At 46.4% G+C, this 19,924-nt stretch overlaps 1 protein-coding gene across 18 annotated transcripts in view; it reads left to right on the forward strand.

Moving 5' to 3' along the window:
* The window catches only part of ATG13 (autophagy related 13), a 52,395-nt gene extending 34,597 nt beyond the window's left edge, over window positions 1-17,798 (forward strand). For 9 of the 18 annotated variants that reach the window (XM_077863074.1, XM_077863065.1, XM_077863066.1 and 6 more), the window contains 12 exons: window positions 2,315-2,355; window positions 3,137-3,233; window positions 3,578-3,676; window positions 4,445-4,538; window positions 8,129-8,227; window positions 8,986-9,096; window positions 9,508-9,644; window positions 11,457-11,571; window positions 12,156-12,233; window positions 12,446-12,562; window positions 13,119-13,247; window positions 15,489-17,798. In XM_077863074.1, coding sequence (XP_077719200.1) covers window positions 2,315-2,355; window positions 3,137-3,233; window positions 3,578-3,676; window positions 4,445-4,538; window positions 8,129-8,227; window positions 8,986-9,096; window positions 9,508-9,644; window positions 11,457-11,571; window positions 12,156-12,233; window positions 12,446-12,562; window positions 13,119-13,247; window positions 15,489-15,566 — 1,195 coding nt within the window. In that variant the 3' untranslated portion in view covers window positions 15,567-17,798. The other 9 variants (XM_077863076.1, XM_077863075.1, XM_077863077.1 and 6 more) reach the window with 9 other exon arrangements.
* Window positions 17,799-19,924: the final 2,126 nt, after the last annotated feature.

Raw genomic sequence — 19,924 nt, forward strand, 5'->3', positions numbered from 1 at the left:
AGAAATTTATATACCTTTCTTTTCTCTCATATCAGATTATAATTTATGAGACCTATCCTGAATCTCCTCCCTGGCTTTTCCTTATCTCATGCCTACCACCTAACCATAGGGCTTTGTATGTTGTTGGAACTTAGTTTTTAAATTGAACAAAGCCATGTATGTGTTTAATTTTTAACCATATTACTAGAGAAGTATAATAAAGTTTGTAGTATAGGTGGTAATGTTTTATAGTTCAGACTTTTAGCTAATATAGACTGGTCTTCCCAGAGAAATTCAGAAAAAGGTTCTGCTGTGCTTATATTTCTGTATTTTCAGAATAGTCTTATGTAATTCTTCTATAGTAGAAAAAAATTTTCTAATTTCTTAACCAACTTACTTTGGAATGACTTGTGATGAGCATGGAGACCTGCCCTTAATTGAAGACCGTTCTCAACATATAGTATCTTCTATTGTATATTTGAAAGTTGCTAAGAAAGGAGGTTTTTTTTCCCTTTTACTTCCAAAACTTTTTTTTTTTTTTAAGATTTTATTTATTCATGAGAGACACAGAGAGAGGCAGAGACGTAGGCAGAGGGAGGAGAAGCAGACTCCATGCAAGGAGCCCGATGCGGGACTCAATCCCAAGACCCCGGGATTATGCCCTGAGCCAAAGGCAGACACTCAACTGCTGAGCCACCCAGGCATCCCCCAAAATTTTATTTAAATTCAAATTAGTTAACATATAGTGTAGTATTAGTTTCAGGAGTAGAATTTAGTGATTCATCACTTACATATAATGCCCAATGCTCATCATAACAAGTGCCCTCCTTAATACTCATCACCCATTTAACCCATCCCCCCCACCCATCTCCACTCCATTAACCCTCAGTGTGTTCTCTATAGTTAAGTGTCTCTTATGGTTTGCCTCCCTCTCTGTTTTTCTTTTTTTTCCCCCTCTCTGTTTTTAATCTTTTCTTCCCTTCTCCTATGTTCATCTGGTTTCTTACATTCCACATATGAGTGAAATCATATGGTGTTTATCTTTTCTTTGACTGAACATACTATACTCTAGTTCCATTCCTGTTACTGTAAATGGATGGCAAGGTTTTATTCTTTTTGATAGCTGAGTAATATTCCATTAAATATATCACATTTTCTTTCTTTATTTTCTTTATCCATGTCCAGTTGATGGACATGTGGGCTCTTTTTATAATTTGGCTATTGTTGATAGTGTTGCTATAAACATGGGGATGCATGTGCCCCTTCTAATCAGTATTTTTGTATCCTTTGAATAAATACCTAGAGTGCAATTACTGGGTCATAGAGTAGTTCTATTTTTAACTTTTTGAGAAACCTCCATAGTGTGTTCCAGGGTGGCTATACCAGTTTGCATTCCCACCAACAGTGTAAGAGGGATCCCCTTAAGAAAGGAGACCTTAAATGTTCTAAGCCCAAGAAAAAAAAATTCTATATGTATGGTGATGGCTGTTAATTGGACATACTGTGATGTTCAATTTGTAATATAAACAAGAATTGAATCATGTTTTACCTCTGAAACTAATATAATCTTGTGTGTTGAACATACATCCAAAAAAATCTAGTACTTTCTACTAGATTTACTTGCCAATCTTCTTTCTATATTCTTTATTCCCCAGGAGATATACTTTTTTTTTTTTTTTTTTTTTTTTTTAGATTTTATTCATTCACGAGAGACACAGAGAGAGAGGCAGAGACATAGGCAGAGAGAGAAGCAGGCTCCCTTTTGGGAGCCAGATGCGAGACTTAATTCCAGGTCCCCAGAATCACGACCTGAGCCAAAGGCAAATGCTCAACTGCTGAGGCGTCCAGGTGCTCCTGGGAGGCATACTTTAAAAATATATTGCAGGAGGGCAGCCCCGGTGGCCCAGCAGTTTGGCGCCGCCTTCAGCCTGGGGTGTGATCCTGAAGACCCGGATCGAGTCCCATGTTGGGCTCCCTGCAGGGAGCCTGCTTCTCCCTCTGCCTGTGTCTCTGCCTCTCGTTCTCTCTCTCTCTCTCTGTGTCTGTCATGAATAAATAAAATCTTTAAAAATATATATATATATGTATATTGCAGGAGTGGGAAAAACAACTAAAATCGCAGACTCCACTTAATTATTATTTTTCTTTTTTCTTAACCAGTTCTTTCCATATACATCCATATGCCTGCAGCTTAATTGAAGTAGTAACATCATTGCTCCATTAGGAGAGGTGTTCATGCAGATAAGAAAAGAAGGGTTTGTTTTGTTTTAGGTATTCTGACCATAAAGACCTTTAGAATAAAGAATCATTTGTTTCTTTTTCTTTCTTTCCTAAGGATATATTTTGGGGAAGTTCAGCTGAATGGCTTAGGAGAAGGTATGTATCAAGGTTGAAAAGCATTTGTAGTGTTAAGAGCCCTCTTGACTTCAGAGATGGGCTTAGATGCTGCCTGTAATAATAAGTAGCTTGTGACTTTAATATATGTGATACAAGTAAGAAAAAGACAGGTAGGTAGGTGGTCCAAAGAGCTGCCAAGGAATGACTGAATTATTTTCCCCAGAGTTCTAGTAACTCATCATTCTTTCTTATTCTTTATATCATTGTCTGTTTTCCTAATTTTCTATAATGAGCTTGTTAAATGTTTCTGATGAGCATTAGCAGTTTTGACAAATTGAAAATGAAACCCAGAAAACTGGGAAAGCGTTATTAGAAATATCGCCTGCAAGGCCCTTGCTCTTTTCTATACTTAGTTCTGAGTGGCAGCATAAATAGAAGTGCAGTCACTTCCGCACCTATGTAAACTGTGGGGTTTGTGTGATAAAGCCCCAGGGTCCCCTTCCTGTGTCACTGGGCGTGTGACACATTTGGGCTGGGTTGGTTAGGATTTGCTCAGACTTTAGGACTAACAGTTGTTTTTTCTCTTGGTAAGTTTATCTGGAAATAGAATGCTGTTTTCCCTTCCAATATTAGGTCAATATAAAATAAATCAAAAGAAAAACACATACACACATAAACATATATGAAATTGAGGCCATTGCACCCATGGGACTAAGTAGATAATGCCACAAATTGTGATAAGCTGAATGATTCAGGGAAAGCCAGATTGGGGACAGTGTCAGTATTCTCTGGGGAAAAGCTAATTATGTATTTCTTCTAGGTTTCCAGACAGTTCGTGTTGGGACAGTAGGCACCCCTGTGGGCACCATCACTCTTTCTTGCGCTTACAGAATTAACTTGGCATTTATGTCTACCAGGTGAGGAAAGAGCCTTGGAATCCAAAAGAGCTCCTCCAAAGATATTAAAGATAATAAAGTTTGTTTTTCCCTCAAACTCTGTGGCTAAACCTACAGTTCAGCTTTGCCATTGCTGAAATCAGTCCCCTTTTGAAAAATGACCTTGAGAGAGAGCCCAGTTTCCAGATTGGAGAATCTGAGTGTCCTAGAGCCATCAATGTAGAGTTGTGGTTTATATTTAGGGATACAGTAGTTAAGACCCTAGTGGTTCTTGCCAAAGGTATAAGGTGAGGGGTCCTCTAAAAACTTCGGGGGGGCTGACAAGGTATTCTAATAAATATTGCAATCTGCTTATTGCATTACAGGCAATTTGAGAGGACCCCACCTATCATGGGGATTATCATTGATCACTTTGTGGACCGTCCCTACCCCAGCTCCTCACCCATGCACCCCTGCAATTACAGGTGAGGATGTGTAGGGGTTTTCCCAAACTGCAGCTAGGGAGAAGCATTCATCCTATACATAGAGGACCTTTATCAGCACTCATCAGTGGGCAGGGGGCAGTGATGGAGACCCACATGGAGAGAAATGGAGTGATTAGCTTCCCTTCCTGCTGCTACCTGTAAGGTATATCAAGACTTGGAATGCATAAACTGTCTCAGAAAATTCTTGGACGTTTTGGATCTAGATGGTAGTGATTTAACTTTCAATATGATACTACTTAGAGACTATCAGAGTAGCAGTAGTTAACAATGTCCTTCACAAATTAAATGGTTTTCTGGTCACCAGTGGCACAGTTTAGTTATGCCCAGAAAACAATTCTGTAGAGGTTGAAAAAGATGTGTATCAGGAAGGATCCTGCCTTTATATGAAGGACTTTTGAAGTTGAATAGTTCATCTTTGGAGTCAAGACTTGTTTCACTGCATCTCTATTGCTGACAGTTCTTTGGTCCCAAAACTGGCCAGGCTTAAGAAAATTTTCTCAAATGATGTGTCAGGTAGGATGTTTGGGTTAAAAATAAAAACTTTGGCCAACCTCTAGATGTTGTCTGGATATTTGACATTATCAAAGACTCAACACGCCTCTTGCCATAGTGAGCTCTGCCTGAAACAGCTCTTGTCACGACTTGCATCCTTATCTAACCTCCCTTTGTATCCTCTCCGTAATTGACTGCCGTCACCATAAAATTCTTGATTTATTCCCCACCCACCCCCTCCCACCCCCGCCATAGAACTGCTGGTGAGGACACTGGAGTAACATATCCTTCTGTGGAAGATTCTCAAGAAGTGTGTACCACCTCTTTTTCCACCTCCCCTCCATCTCAGGTAGGGGGAAACATGTTCTGGGGTGGCTGTAGTTATTTGGTACCTATATGGGCATGAAATGGTGTCAAAATTTAGATACAATCTCTTGTGGTGGTGGTGGTGGTGGTGATGATTGTTTCCAGGGAGTTATTTTGAGGGGTGAAGGAGAGCCTTCTTATCCAGCAGGTAATATTGCAATGTTTCTAGTCTATAAACATGCTTTTTTTTTTAATTTGAGAGAGAGAGTGTGTGTGTGTGTGCGCACGCACGCATGTGCAGGTGGGGCGCGGTGGGAGGGGAGGAGGGAGAGGGAGAGAGAATCTGAAGCAGACTCTGCTCTAAGTGCAAAGAAAGCCCAGTGTGGGACTTGATCTCACCATCCTGAGATCATGACCTGAGCTGAGCCAAGAGTCAGGCTGAGCCACCCAGGTGCCCCTCTAGTCTGTAACCATTCTTAACCTACAAGATTACATGTAACCTTTATGTTCCTGGAGACATCTTAAAATTCCCTAGAAAATAAGTCACAAAATTCCAAATGCATTCTGATACCAGAGAGGTGTTCTATCCTACTCATGTTAATTTGGTAGCTACTTCGCTTTTGAAGTGGTAAATATGGCTTCTAATAATGGAAGGAGCACATAAAAAAACAAAAATTATTTGACATAGAATACCAGTAAGAAACCAGCAGTGCAGTTTTTCTTAATAGTTGACACAGATTTCTGGCTATCTGCATTCTTTATCTGAACATTTTTAACCATTAACTTTTCCACTTGAGTCCATCTCCAGTGTCAAACCCAGTTTCAGTGAAACAGACTCCAGACGAGGTTCCCAGCTTACCAAGCGGACATGCCTGTGAGACCATGTTGTATAATGTGCGTGGTACCAAGTCTGCTTCATCTAAGGAGTTGTTTGTTGCCAGATGACTGAATTTCAGGGCGCGTTTCTTCCTTTTTTTTTTTTTTTTTTTTTTTTCATTTCTTCCCTTCCACCCTGAGTCATTCATCTCCCACGTCATGGCCTGCAGCTCCCTGCTCTGGGTGTTCATCTTTATCACTCCCCTCCTCTTCAACTTTCACATTAGACGGTTTCTTCTAGACCTGATCCAGTTTTTTGTTCCCTCAACTAGTCCCAGATTATCCCCTTTCACCATCTTATTTTTGGAGCCCAACAAATTAATTTACTACCCATAAATTTTTGTTTTCTGTGTTTTTTAATTAAGAAAATATTTAAATTTATTTCATTCTGAGTTGTTAGGAGATATTGAATTAAAATTATGGTTCTAATCTGTTTAAAAAACAGAAGTTAGGCCCAAAAGTTAGCTTAAAAAAAAAGAAAGCTAAAACAAACAAACCTATTCAATGTGTGTGAAGGAAATTACAAAATCCATGGGTCACTATTATTTCTATTGTCCCAGTTTAGAGTTAGAGGTTGCCCAGATGGTTTGGATGAGTAGGGGGTGGGAATTGCTACTCCCCTCCTTCCATGAATGTATATAGGCATGAATGTCACCATTGCTCTGGGAGGGGGCAACTTTTGGCACTCTTACTAACTAACATAGGGCAATACTGATCCAAAAAGAGGGGCAAGCCCATCAGAGCACTTTGGTGAAAGTAGATTATTTTTTAGATAATTAAAATGTGAATATGTTAAGTTTGATGTTCATCGAAGTTTTATTTTTAAATTTTTTAAAAGATTTTTTTATTCATTTGAGAGAGAGGGAGAGCATGCAAGAACATGAGCAGTGGGGAGGGCTAGAGGGGAAAAGAGAAGCAGGGAGTCTGACAAGGGGCTCTCTTCCAGGATCCTGAGAGATCCCAGGACCCCGGGATCATGACCTGAGCCAAAGGCAGGTGCTTAATTGACTAAGCCACTCAGGTGCCCCTATGTTGTTTTATAAGTGATAAATTCATAAATAGTAAATGACGTTGTGACTTGGGAGATATGAGGATGGTGAGGCTGGGCCTTAACAAATCAGTTTGTCTCTTAGGTACAGTGGAAATTTGACACAACCCCAACAGTAAGGGAAAGTTAAGTAGTTCCTACATCTCCTGTTTGCACAAAATTTATGACCTGTGTAAGGGGAGCCTATCTTTCTCATGGTGTCAGTTACCTTCTGTGTCTTGTCACAGTTTGAAAATCGACCCTATCAAGATCATATCAACATTGAGCATCCCATGGGGTGAGCCCTGTCACTACCCTCTGAGTACCTCCAGTCGAGGCTTATTACAGTTTGGTGCAGTAGTCTTCATTTTCAACCTTAATGGTAGAACAGAGAGAGAAAATGATTTGCCAGCAGGTCTCCTCAGCATTCCTATAAATATTGAACTACTTTCTTCCTTGGTTTAACCTAGGGAATTGCATAATTGTTCAACTTCTGTTTGAGCTTTTTCCTAGAGTCCAGTAAATGCATGTTAATGTGGTGTTTGTTTTCCCAACAAAAAAGGGACCGCTGTGTCATGTGGACACAGAGTCAAATCAAGAAATAATTGTGACCCTGTACCTACTACTGTGATTTCAGGTCCAACCTCCAGTTCTAAGCATTAACTAGCTAACTGGTAACACTTAAAGGTGGAACAGCAAGATTCAAAATAATCATAATTAGCTTTGAAATCTAAGAGTGCCCCAGCTTTTACTGCATCAAGTTCTCCTTCACCATGTGGGGCTATAAGACATACACACACACACACACGCCTACACCTATACACAACCATTCATCCTGCCTCAGATAGTGTAGTCAAGTGTTACAGCTGGGAACCTGAGCATTTTTTTTTTTTTAAGATTTTATTTATTTATTTGAGAGAAGGGGGACCTGGCTGGCTCAGTCAGTAGATCAAGTCAGTAGATCAAGTAGTGATGCTTGATCTCCGGGTCGTAAGTTCAAGTCCTATATTGGACATAGAGCTTACATTTAAAAACAAACGAAGAAAATCCACCATATCTTTATTTGAGAGAGAACAGGGGGAGGGCAGAGGCAGAGAGCGAGAGACGCAGATTCCCCGCTGAGCACAGAGCCTAATGTGGGGCTTAGTCCCAGGACCCTGAGATCTTGAGTCTAAGTCAGATGCTTAACTGACTGAGCTTCCCAGGCACCCTGGACCTGAGCATTTAAAGTTCCAGTCAACAGACGTCAGTTGTTTACATCTGTCCTTGCAGATTCTGGGTCCCCAGGAAAAGGTCTCTGTTCTAGCATTGTAACTTGAGCATCTTTATCCTCAGCATGTCTTGCACCTGCTCTCAAGTCCTTGCTGCTGGGGGCCATTCCCTAACACCTTTCCACCCTCCTTTGACTAAAAACACACTAATGCTTGGTTTGGGCTTCCCTCTTTTGCCAAGTCATAACAGCTTGACTCAGCTTTGTTTTCCACCTGCTCATCAGGGCAACAAGCATGCAGTGGAGCCCCCTGGGACAAACGTATCTTCTTCACACCCTTCTAAGTTGTCCTTCTAGGAAGGCAGCCATGCTGCTCTCTCCCTGCTGCACTCCCGATTTCCATCGTGCAGTTTGGCCTCCATGGCTACCACCCCTTCCGGAGTTGTTTTCACTTCTTTCTCAAGTCCCTTTTCTGTTTTCTTCTCTTGTTTTTCCTGTCTCTGTGTGTATCTGTGCACAGTGTGTGTTTACTGTCACAAAGGCACATTTTCAGACCCCTACTCCTGTGGTGACGGACACTCTGAGGGTCCCCATGGCAGGACTGGCCTTTTCCCATCAAGTGAGTCCATACTGGGAAGAAGGGGATATAATAGGATGGCATCTTTTTATTTAAAAATTATACATAAAGTACAGGGTATAGCTATTTAAATGTCCCCAAGTGTTCCTGGGAGTTATTTGAGGCTTGGTAATTGATTTTTAACAGGATGCAGCCATAGCACAGCAGCCCAAAATAGGATGTTTCGCTTGCCCCTCCTCCTACCATTGATGTAAAAAACACATGGAGTTATTTATATCTTGTTTCCAAATAAACAATCCAAGAGTGGTATTCTTTCTTTTTCAATATAAATAGGAACCCTCCCATACCCAGGGGTGATGGAGGGTGTGATTAGGGAAGACGCCTTCTGTTTCAAAGGGACCTCAAGGACAAAGGAGAAAATAGAATGACCTGGGAAAAACCAATGACTTTGGCTGCAAGTTCTGCTCGGGCTTGTGCTTTGCCAGTCGGCTGGGCTGGAAACCTCAACAGTTAGCCGAGCCCCTGGGGAAAGGGGGAGCAGGGAACTCATTTGAGGCCTTTGGAAGGCTGCAGAGCTGAGAATGTCAGTCCCACTACAAACAAGTCTCTGCTTTCTTAGCCACAGAGTAATGGCCTGGTCTGTCTTTAACATCAGGCCCCCGCCCCCACCCCGCACTGTGAGGATGTGGGCTGGGATCCATTCTTTACCTCTCCATGACCTTGATCATTAGTCGTACTTTAGGATTGCCTACTTTTTCCTCCTCCTTTCCTCTGCCCCTCTTTGTTTTTCTCTTGCTTAGCTCTCAAGCTCTCGCCTTTCCTATCAGCCTGCTGCCCTGGGCGTTGGATCAGCTGACCTGGCTTACCCAGTAGTGTTTGCTGCTGGCCTAAACACCACACACCCTCACCAGGTATCTTTAGAGATGGGGACGACCCCGGGGTTCCTGTGCTGCCTCCCCTGCCCCAAGGCAGTTGAGGGGCCTCTTCACACACCACTATTTTGCTAAGTGTTCTGAAACAAAGTTCTTGTGTAGCTTTACGGACCTAGGTGACTCCAGGAGAAAGGGCCTCCTAGAGTTCAGAAAGGAAAGAAGAGCTTCCAAGTGTTTTCTCCCTCTCTTTCCTTTCCTTCTGTAGTCCTTAACCACGCATGACTCCTGTTAGCTGAGTCCCAGAGAAGACGTAGATCCGAGGTTTCCCGCCCACTTGGGGGCAGCACTGGTAGTGGAAAAGCTCCAAGGCACCTACCACCGCCCTAGACCAAGTTCCCCTCTTGCCTGACACTGCCATTATTCACTGTATTCCTCCCTTTTCCCCCAAAGCTCATGGTTCCCGGGAAGGAAGGTGGGGTACCTCTTGCTCCCAACCAACCTGCTCACGGTGCCCAGGCTGACCAGGAGAGACTGGCAACCTACACCCCTTCTGACGGGGCCCACTGCGCTGTCACACCTTCCAGCAGGTGAGTTCACAGCATGGCTGCTTGGGCACCCAGGGACCCATCCTCCCTGACATATATGCTTATTGGGCGTCAGTAAAGAATTGCTTTCAGCATTGCTTCAGGCCTGGCACTTAGACCCCAAATTTGGAATTCTTAAAGTCCTCCATAACAACCTTATATTGTGTCAGGTATGTAAGGAAGCAGCCCCTGGCTTGCTGTTAATAGCCAACAGCAGGGGCCTAGTTCTTATCACCCTCATCCGGTGAAGGAGCCTTTTGGATGTGTGTGTGTGTGTGTGTGTGTGTGTGTGTGTGTGTTTCTCCCAGCTCAAGATTTCTTCCCTTGGAGTCAGTCCTCAGTGTTTCCTGAGGACCCATGCAGGGGGTTTGCTATGACCCTAAAGTTGGGGGCTGCTGTGTACCTGTGCTGGTAGTTAGGATTTTTTTCCCCCCTGTTATGTTAGTCCCTCATGGAGATTCTTTAGAAACAACTGTTTGTCTTCATTAAAGATTTGTAAAAATCTTTGTCTTTTCTGATTACAGAAGTGATATATTCTGTAAATTTCAGATTAATGAAGACAGTGATGAGGTAGAGCATGAAGGTTCTCACACTCCTGCCCTGCGCAAGTCCCCACTGTTACTACTTTTTCAAAGATGAGAAGACCTCAGAGGGTTAAATAAATTTGCCAAAGAGCACGTAGCTCACAAAATGGCCAGGCGCAAGCTGAGCTCCTCTTGCCCTTATATCGGAGTTCTGCCCGGGGACAATGCGGCTGTCCCGACCTGCCCTGCCCTCCCTTGACTGCAAGGCCCCGGAGATCAGACGTTGACTGCCCCATCACATCCTAAATGAATTTGTGGATAATAGAAATTTTTGGTATTTTTTTACATTCCCACAGTGGAGTGGTAGGAGGGAAATTATTTAGGAAGATCTTTTTGTGGCATCCATCAGAAAAAAATAACGACTTTCATTCCTGGCTTCCCAAATTTCCATCCTTTTATCCCCCCCCCCCCCCCCCCCCCCCCGATAACCAAAGGAAGATCCTGTTAGTCGTTTACACTCTAGTTTTCTGAGCCTTGACTCCAAGGGCATGTCTGGGAGCAGCTAGAGATAGAGGACCCTATCTCTTTGCGGTAGGGGGTTCTTAAATGGGCAGCCAAATGAAATGTGTCATTAAAAGACTTTGCTGAACAGACGGTTGATTGGGGGTGATGAGAAGAAATGTGGTATGGAGCATAGGACCTCAGCCCGTGCGTCATGGGCGGAGAAAGCTCTGGCTATCTAAAGAGCCAAATTTGGGACTCTCAAGTTAGAATAATGACACTGCCTCTTGTGAGGTAAGGCTTAAATTTAACATGGTGCTATAAACTCTAAACACTGTAAATGATTCCTTCTTACGGTAATTTTAGATAACAAAACAAGAAGGCAGAGAAAGGCTTAAAGCTTGAGTCTGCTTATGTCGTAGATTAATGTTAAAATCACAGTTGTTTATGAGCACTGCTTACCTGTATGCATGATTGCTATATGCTTGGTAACTGATGTTTATCAATGGTATTTTAGATTAAATTTAATGTAAGCTTTACACAGCTTACTGAGTTTCATTCACATGTGCCTCATTTTTAGTTGCTTCCAGTAGTGCAGTCCTCTGCTCTCAACTCAGAAGAGAGGGTGGCAGTGGCAGCAGCCAGACCCCATGTTGCCATTTCCCATGTGGGTAGGTTGGTGGGGGGGACATTCCTGCCCTGGACTGCAGCCTTACCAACAGGTTTATGGGAACCAAGCAGGCTCTGCTGTGGTTTGAGAGTGAGTACCAACACTGTCTTTCTTCTCCAGCGAGGATACTGAAACTGTATCAAACAGCAGTGAGGGCCGGGCATCCCCCCACGATGTCTTGGAGACCATCTTTGTCCGAAAAGTGGGGGCTTTTGTCAACAAGCCCATCAACCAGGTGATTTTTCTGGTACTACCACCTGTGAGAATATCTGAGCCCTTAGAATGAGGCCTGAGGGACAGGGCTCCTAACCTAGGGTCTGTGGGACCCCTGAAACTACATGCAAAATTGTGTGTGTGTGTGTTTGCACGCGCACGTGCGTACCTGCGTGCACATTTTTTTGGAGGAGGGTTAATAACCTGTGACACCCCCACCAGAAGAAGTTCACAGCTTTTGTTCTGTGATCGTATAAGCCTCCCATAGGAGAGGGTGACTGGGCCCCATTTGGTATAGACACCTTGCACTGAAGTGTCAGTATCTCAGCCTTCCTCAAAATAAGTAATTCCCCCTCAGCTCTGCAATGCAGAATAGTTACCAAATCGCTGTGGGTCAGGCTTCCAAAGCTGATTCCCAGGGTCATGGGTAGCGCTACCCCTGTTTATGCTGTGGGTATATGATGGGAGATGGGAGATTCAGGGTTCTCTGACAGGATAGGACCCAGAGGATGGTGTGATCAGCCTGGCTGTGTGAATCTGCTGGGCCACGGAGGAAGCCTGTAAGCTGAGCCAGGGGTGGGCACTAAAATTTTCATGTCCTTTCAGGTGACCCTGACCAGTCTGGACATACCCTTTGCCATGTTTGCTCCCAAGAATTTGGAGCTGGAGGATGCTGATCCCATGGTGAGTCCCCCTTTGACTAAAGTTAACAGTCAGATGGTGCTGTGCTTGTCGTCTTACTGGACAAAGCACTGTTCCTTCAGAGACCACTGGCTGTGCTCCTGGGCTTATAGATTTTCAGCCAGTGTTGGTTCCCTTACAAAACCTTTGACTGTTAACAGCAGCTTGCACCCAGTGCATGAACCAGCCCATACCTCCACCTTATTCTGAAACAGGTGAATCCTCCAGATTCCCCAGAGACTGAATCTCCTCTCCAGGGCAGCCTGCACTCTGATGGCTCCAGTGGGGGCAGCAGTGGCAATACCCATGATGACTTTGTTATGATCGACTTCGTAAGTTGCCATCACTTTCCTTGACCTTTGCTGCCATGGGGGAAATAAACCTAGACGCGTCCAGGGTTCTTGGACAGGACTTCCTTCACAAGGATCAAATGGGCTGGTCTAGACAGAGGGGATGGGACAGGTAGGCATCTCGCTGTGCAGTTCATGTGGGGAACCTGCCCTCATACCCTGCTTGGGGACACACTTGGAGGCCCATGAGCAAGAAGGCATTTTGTGCCATATCTTGGGTTGAAATTCAACTCTAAATGAGGATTGCTGGTGGTATCCATGTAGGTCCTATTCCTGCCTGAGTGGATGACTCTTTGCTAAGGAAAAGAATTTGAGGGAAGGGAATATTAACCTTACCATGGGAGAGGAGTATAGCACCAGGACTAGAGCTCAGCTGCCCAGAAGAGAAAGGCATAGCAATTCCTTTCCCTAAGATGAACCTGGAGAAACCATTTCTCTGATAATTACTGGAAGGAAAGAGGATTGTTCATAGCTTCTTTCCCCTGATTTTCTTCTGTTACATAAGGCAAACTAAACTGAGTCTGTCTTGTTTTTGAAGAAACCGGCTTTTTCTAAAGACGACATTCTTCCGATGGACTTGGGGACCTTCTATCGTGAATTTCAGAATCCTCCTCAGCTGAGCAGCCTCTCCATAGATATCGGGGCACAGTCCATGGCTGAGGACTTGGTATGGAAACCCCTTTCCCTGGGTTACCTCATCCTGTGACCTCCTATCCTCTTTTGATGGTCATTCCTGTTCCAAAGGCCTAGAAATTTCTTCCTGTTACTCCCCCAACTCCCACACCTCCCTGTAACAGGAAAGAGATACTTTAGATCCTTATCGTCTGTTGATCACACTTGAGGTTTGCATTGTGCCTGGCAATCGTTATCTTGAAATTGCTTGCATTGACTTCCTCCTCTTCTGTCCACGCTCACCATTACTTCCCATCCCTGCTGTTCAGTGTCTGAGGTCTTCTGCTGCCTCTGGCCACTAAACCAAGCTGCTCCAGTAGCTCTTGCATTCAGCTGTTCAGTTTCTCAGGCAGACACCAGGGGCACAGGGCAGAAGAAACATGAGGTCCTGAGTATTGCTGTACTTGCCCTTTCCTCGAAGGGCTCATTCTCGATTCAGCTAGCAGTTTTCAAGCTTAGCCAGATGTCCTGAGACTGACTCTAATCCCTGCATCTATGTTTAATGTATTTCCCATGTCCAAAGGGCAGTGGAGCACCCTGCACAGCTACAAACTCCAGGTGTCCTATGGCTCCACCCAGCCCATCCCCAAGATGTTGCCAGACCAGACACAGTGGTTGGGTGGTGCAAGTGAAGAGTTTATTATAGTGAGAGTACACTCGAGAAGTGAGAGCTGGCAAGCTCGGGAGAGTTGTGCACCCAGGATTTGGGTCTCTGTCTTTTATTGACAGTTATTAACTGGGTGGGGGGGGGATATTTATTATTTGGAAAGAAGATTTCTTGGGGAGTAGGTTTTCACACCTTTTCTCCCTCACTAGATCAGGGTCTCCAGTCTTCTTTGTCTTTGGCCTGTCTGGTTTGATCTGGCTTCTTGTGGCTTTGTTTTTGGAGTGCTGCTGGCCAGAATAGACCTCTGACTTTCCCCAATAGCTTTCCCCCTTTTCCCTCTTTGCTGGCCCCCATGCATCCTATTAAAACCTAACTAGCTACCTACTCTAACACCACAAGATATCAGAGACCTTCTACCTGAGGTGGGAATGTCACCTTCCATAGCAACATTAGAGGAATAGCTCTAGTAGGAATAGGAATATTGGAATATCTGCTCTTGATTTGCTTGAAACAGAAAAGCATGCTCAGTAATAACAATACTATAACAATATCGTTATTGTTAACATTTAGTGAGGCTTTCTAGGTACCAGGTATTTTTCTAAGTGCTTTACACGAATCTTCAATAATCCTAAGAGGTAGCTTTTCTTATCCCAATTTACAGATGAGAAAACCGACCCTGTAAACAAATAACTTGCCCGTGGTCACACTGAGCTGGCAACACACAGCTTTGATCCTAGAGTCTGGCTTCTGATTTTAGGCTTTTAATCACTGACTCCCTGGCTTCTCATTGGAAACCTGCTTGGAAGAAACCAGCTCGTGAAGGCTCTGAGGGTGATTCTGCAGGCAGGAGTGGTCCGTCGCCCCTGCCTCCCGAAGCGGCCCTGGTGCTTCCAATGTGCCTGCCACCTGCCAGTTCGGGGGCGGGACAGTGCCCACCTCTCCCCAGTACCTTGTGCCAGTTAGGAGCTCTCCCGTCTGTGGTGGTCAAACTCTTCAGATACACATTCATCAGACAGCACCTGATTAGGGTTAAATTTTTATACATAGTTGATACTTGAGGGCAGTTAAACTTAACTCCTCAGATTCTGTTTTCTTGTTTATTGATTTCTCTCGACTCTCTAACGCACCCCTGCCTCAGCTGATATTCCTAGGCCTCACCCCAGACCTACTGAGTCAGACTCTCTTGGGAGCATGGTGGGGACGGCCTTGTTCACGTGCCCCCAAGGCATTCTGCTGCCCAGCACAGGTCATGAATAACTCTCGTAAACTTTTCTTAATCTATAGCATGCTGAGCCTACTGTTTCATTCTAGTGTCAGCCTGATCTGTGCCAAAGGTAATTTCTCTGTGTCATCCTGTTGTTGGCATGGCCCTTTTCTAGCTCGTGCAGTATGTGGCCCACTTGGATCCCCTTGGCTGTTCCGCCAAGTCCCTGAGCCCCCCTCAGGCCCTGCTGGACACAAGCCCCCTTCCCGGTGGCTGCCCCACTGCCCTGCATCTCCTGCTGTCCCGGCCAGCAGTGCTGAGCTGAACTGTGTCCTGTGATCCCTTCTTCAGCCCAGGGGCCTGGGCCAGCTGTCTCTGCAGGACCCTACCTGAATAAGCAGCTCTTCTCTCCCCTCCTGGTACAGGACTCACTACCAGAGAAGCTGGCTGTGCACGAGAAGAATGTCCGAGAGTTTGATGCCTTTGTAGAAACCCTGCAGTAAAAGTTGGTGTCCTCGAGTACCAGCAGCATCCCCTTTCTGTGGTCCCACTCATCAGCTGCTCCCCTCCCTCATCTTGCTCCAGGTGGAGGAGAGGCTGGTGTCCCCCATGGGGACCCGGAAGTCCCTGCTCTCACACCTCCTGGAGACTCTATGGCAGCAGGCAAGCCCGGTGATAGCATTTGAGAGGACTCACCCCCTGGCCTTGGGGATCAGAAGACCCTTTAGGAATAAAAGGGCCCTCGGCAGGGCCATCTGCTCACACCGCCCATCAGCACCTGCTTCACAAAGGCTGTCATCCTGTTCCTCCTGCCGGCCCCCTGCCCTGGGTCCGCCCTGCAGCTGGCCCTTTGCCGGCCTGCCGTTTACCACTTGACATTCCAGCTGGTGGCCCGGACCTAGTGTGGAGGCAGAAAGAGGAAGGAGACAGTGCTGGGAGGAAGAAGGAGGGGCTCCTTCAGGCTCTTTTTTTTGTCCCTTTTGGTTTGCTGTCTTCTTCCCTCCCTCCCTCTCTCTGCCCCTGTGCCTGCACTTTTGGCAGTATGACAGGCCTCTTGCCCAAGGTGGTGAGAACTGCAAAGTCAGCCATTCCCACCATCTCCACAGAGACCCTGAGCAGCCCTGGCTGCTGGCTGTGCTCAGCAGCTCAGCTCCATTGAAAGAAACAGAAGCCTAGGTCTCCAGGGTTCTGTCATTGGGAATTGCGGCAAAGTTTCTTTTTCTCTCCTTCCTCCCCCTGTTGCTCTCCTTGGTTATAAGACATGATAAATATTTATTACTTTCAGAGAAATCAGATATTTTATAGAGAAAATATGTTTGAGGTTAGATGTTTTCACTTAGGGAAGGTGGAGGGCCTCTTCCTGGGGTATGGCCTCCTCTGTGGAGGCTCCTCAGAATCTGGGTTGCTGCTCTGAGGATCTTCCTTCCCATATACATAAGGTGGGATCCAAGAATAGGGCTGGCTGAGGGTGATGGAACCTCCCAGAATCGCTGCACTTGAACTGACGACAGGCTTTACCTTAGTCTTCTGCGTATTCCTGGTGAGAGCCTTGAATCTCTCCCAGCTTCTGCAGAGTAACTGACTCCATTCTGGCAGCGCAGGAAGTCTTGGGTGCTAAATGCATATAACTCTGTGAGTACAGTTCTCCAGAGTTGTGTGCAGTGCACATATGATGCATTGTATGTGCCCCACTGTGGCCCCAAGGAAGGCCAGATGGGCCCCTCTTTCTGGAGGGACTTGTTCCTGTTTCTCAGGGCTAGGTTATGGGCCTTTTCCTCTTTCTACCTGGGCCTGGCCACCACCTTTCTTTAATCCCAGGGTCTGCACCCCGCCCTGAGGTTTACTAGCTGGATTGGTTCCTTGTTGAGAAACCAAAGCTAGGCGGATGATTGACTTAACCATTTAGGTATTGTTACTTAAGTCAGTCAAGCACCTAGCCTCATGTACCTGCCACCTGTCCCTCTCCCAGCCTGACTGGCAGTCCTGGCTGAGGCAAAACTCCTCCTGGCCCACCTGGGCTATTCACTGGCAGCAGCTGTTCTGCAGTGGAGCAGGTGGTCCTCAATGGCTTGTTAATAAATGCATGTGACATTGTTCCCACCTACAAGGCTGAATGCTGGAGGGGGCTCTGATACTGTTTCAGGTGGGCTGAGCCCCGCCCCTGTTGCATGCGTTCTGCTGCCACAAAGAAATGTTCCCAGCAGCGGTATCCAACTGGCCCTCATATCTGGGCCAGAGTATACCCATGGCCTGCTAAACCAATCCAGATTTACCCCCGAGGCCCCAGGGCTGAGAAGGGTGAAGCCGTGGTAAAGCTGTTGATTGCCCCTGCCCCCATGTCTTACCACAGTATCTCAGCCACTGGCCTCCTCCTGAGGAGGCCACGGGAAGGCCTGTTAGCCATTGTCCTCTTTGACTCCTGATTGTTGGCCTTTACAGGCAGCAGCCTTTCCTTTAGAACCCCATCAGTGAGAGGCCAGCGAGGCTGAGCCCTGAGCTGAGCCTGGGAGGAGCAGAGCAACTGTCAAGGCTGGCCCTTGCCCCTCAGCCCCGTACACTGACAGGGATGAGCCCTAGACTGACTCCAGTAGCACCCCGGGGACAGGATTGGGGCCTGTCACCCGTCTCCAGGTGGCAGGGTCCCTCCCCCTCCTCCAGCCCACCTTGTTTGGAAATACCGAGCTATACTTTAAAATGTATTCAAGAGATTTCCAATAAATTTTTTCTGTACTTTACAGCCTCCTGTCCTGCAAGTTGTTTATTTTTTTTTTTATTTTTTATTTTTTTTTTATTGGTGTCAATTTACTAACATACAGAATAACACCCAGTGCCCGTCACCCATTCACTCCCACCCCCCGCCCTCCTCCCCTTCCACCACCCCTAGTTCGTTTCCCAGAGTTAGCAGTCTTTACGTTCTGTCTCCCTTTCTGATATTTCCCACACATTTCTTCTCCCTTCCACTATTATTTATATTCCCCAAATGAATGAGAACATATAATGTTTGTCCTTCTCCGACTGACTTACTTCACTCAGCCCTGCAAGTTGTTTAAAATGCTAACCCCGCACTTCCACTTCTCTGCAGGTCCTGCCTGCCTGGTAACTGTTCGGCCCCTCCGTGGAAGGGGAAGGAATGGTGGAATGGCTTCCCTGTCAGGCAGGTCTTGGCTACCTAGCAGCTGTAGAGCCTCACTTCCCTTGGCTGTACGTTCCCGTTTGGGGGGCTTCTTTGTGAGTAGTCCGTGAGATAATGTGCGTGAAGTCGACATGCACCACAGTGTCCACCTTAGAGGCCATCAGCATCAGCTCTTTGTGGCCCCCCCGGGCAGCACAGCCCACCACTCAGCCTGGAGCTGTAGCTTTTGGCTCAGGCCTCTGCTGTGTTTCCAGCAGGGCTAGACAGGGAATGTGGGCTCTGTAAACTGCCCTCTATCTGTTTGCTAATCTAGGATGAGGAGTCGTGGCCGAGCAAACCGGACAGAGGGGAGGGGATTGAGTGAAGTATCAGTAAGTCAAGGGCCTGTCAAGGGCAGTTTGTTCAGCTGCCCCGATCTGACAGGCCGAGCCAGACACCAAGGTGGTCCCCGAGGAGTCACAAGTAGAAGAGCCTTGTGGGAATTATTCCTGCCTGGCCTCTTGGGAGCTTCTATGGCAGGCATCTCGGCCCTGGTAGAGCTAGCTCCTGACTCCTACCTTGTGCCTGTGCTGAACGACGGGAGTGCGAGGGAGGTGGAGCTAGTGTCCCAGAGGCAGAGATGGTTCTAGAGGCAAGGGACTAACTGCCTGACAGACCAGGGCAACTATTGTGTGGGTTGCCTCCCTGCCCCCTTCAGGCTGAAGCTAGGGCAGAAAATGGTTCGAAAATTCTAAATTCAGGGATCCCTGGGTGGCGCAGCGGTTTGGCGCCTGCCTTTGGCCCAGGGCGTGATCCTGGAGACCCGGGATCGAATCCCACATCGGGCTCCCGGTGCATGGAGCCTGCTTCTCCCTCTGCCTATGTCTCTGCCTCTCTCTCTCTCTCTGTGACTATCATAAATAAATAAAAATTAAAAAAAAAAAAATTCTAAATTCAGCCAAAACCTAGGGCTGAAAAGAATGAGGTGGCCCACTGCTGCTGTTGCAGGCCCTGGGAGCCCTACCTTGTTAGCTAACTGCCCCTGACATTGACCGTGATAACTGTGCAGCCAGTTGGGACAGTCACCCAACCCTGAGTCAGAAACAGTGAAGAGACTGTCCATTGTGTCTTCGCCTCCAGTTGGGATTCCCCCACAAAAGCAAAGTGTTCACTTGCCCCGTGTCTCATGATGGTGTCCTATCCCTTTAAAGCATCTCCCGACACTGCCCCCAGAGACCTGCTGTTGCCAAGGCAGGGGGAAACTGGCTCTTGAGTCACTCAGCAGAGGCCCTGCCAGGAGCCCAACCAGTGTAAACAGCTCTCCTGGTGTCCTGCTCCCCTCTGTTTCCCTGGGATACTGCTGCTCTGTTGTAAGCAGTCACCCAGTGTAGAGCTGAGCAGAACTGGTGAGAGGCTGCCCATGCCTTCTGCTGGAGCTGCCTGGGTGAGGGCCGGTTGTACAATGAAACTAGTTTCCTGCAGCTCCGTGCCTGTGTTTAACCTCGGTCTTAGCACCACTGCTTGATCCTGCAGCTCTGGCTGGGCTCCCCTGAGGCCACCATTACCTGATTGCAACCAACAGGCAGGCAGCAGACAGGTGGAACTTGACCGCCGTGCCAAGTGAAATTCTGGCCTGCCCTCACAGTAACAAACCATTATCTTTAAAAATTGTGGTAAAATACACAGAACTTAAAGTTTACCATCTTAATTTTTAAAGCACAGCAAAACCTGCTCAAGAAAGGAAAGGAA

The sequence above is a fragment of the Canis aureus genome, chromosome 21 (genome assembly GCF_053574225.1).
Source record: "Canis aureus isolate CA01 chromosome 21, VMU_Caureus_v.1.0, whole genome shotgun sequence".
NCBI classification, from domain to species: domain Eukaryota; kingdom Metazoa; phylum Chordata; class Mammalia; order Carnivora; family Canidae; genus Canis; species Canis aureus.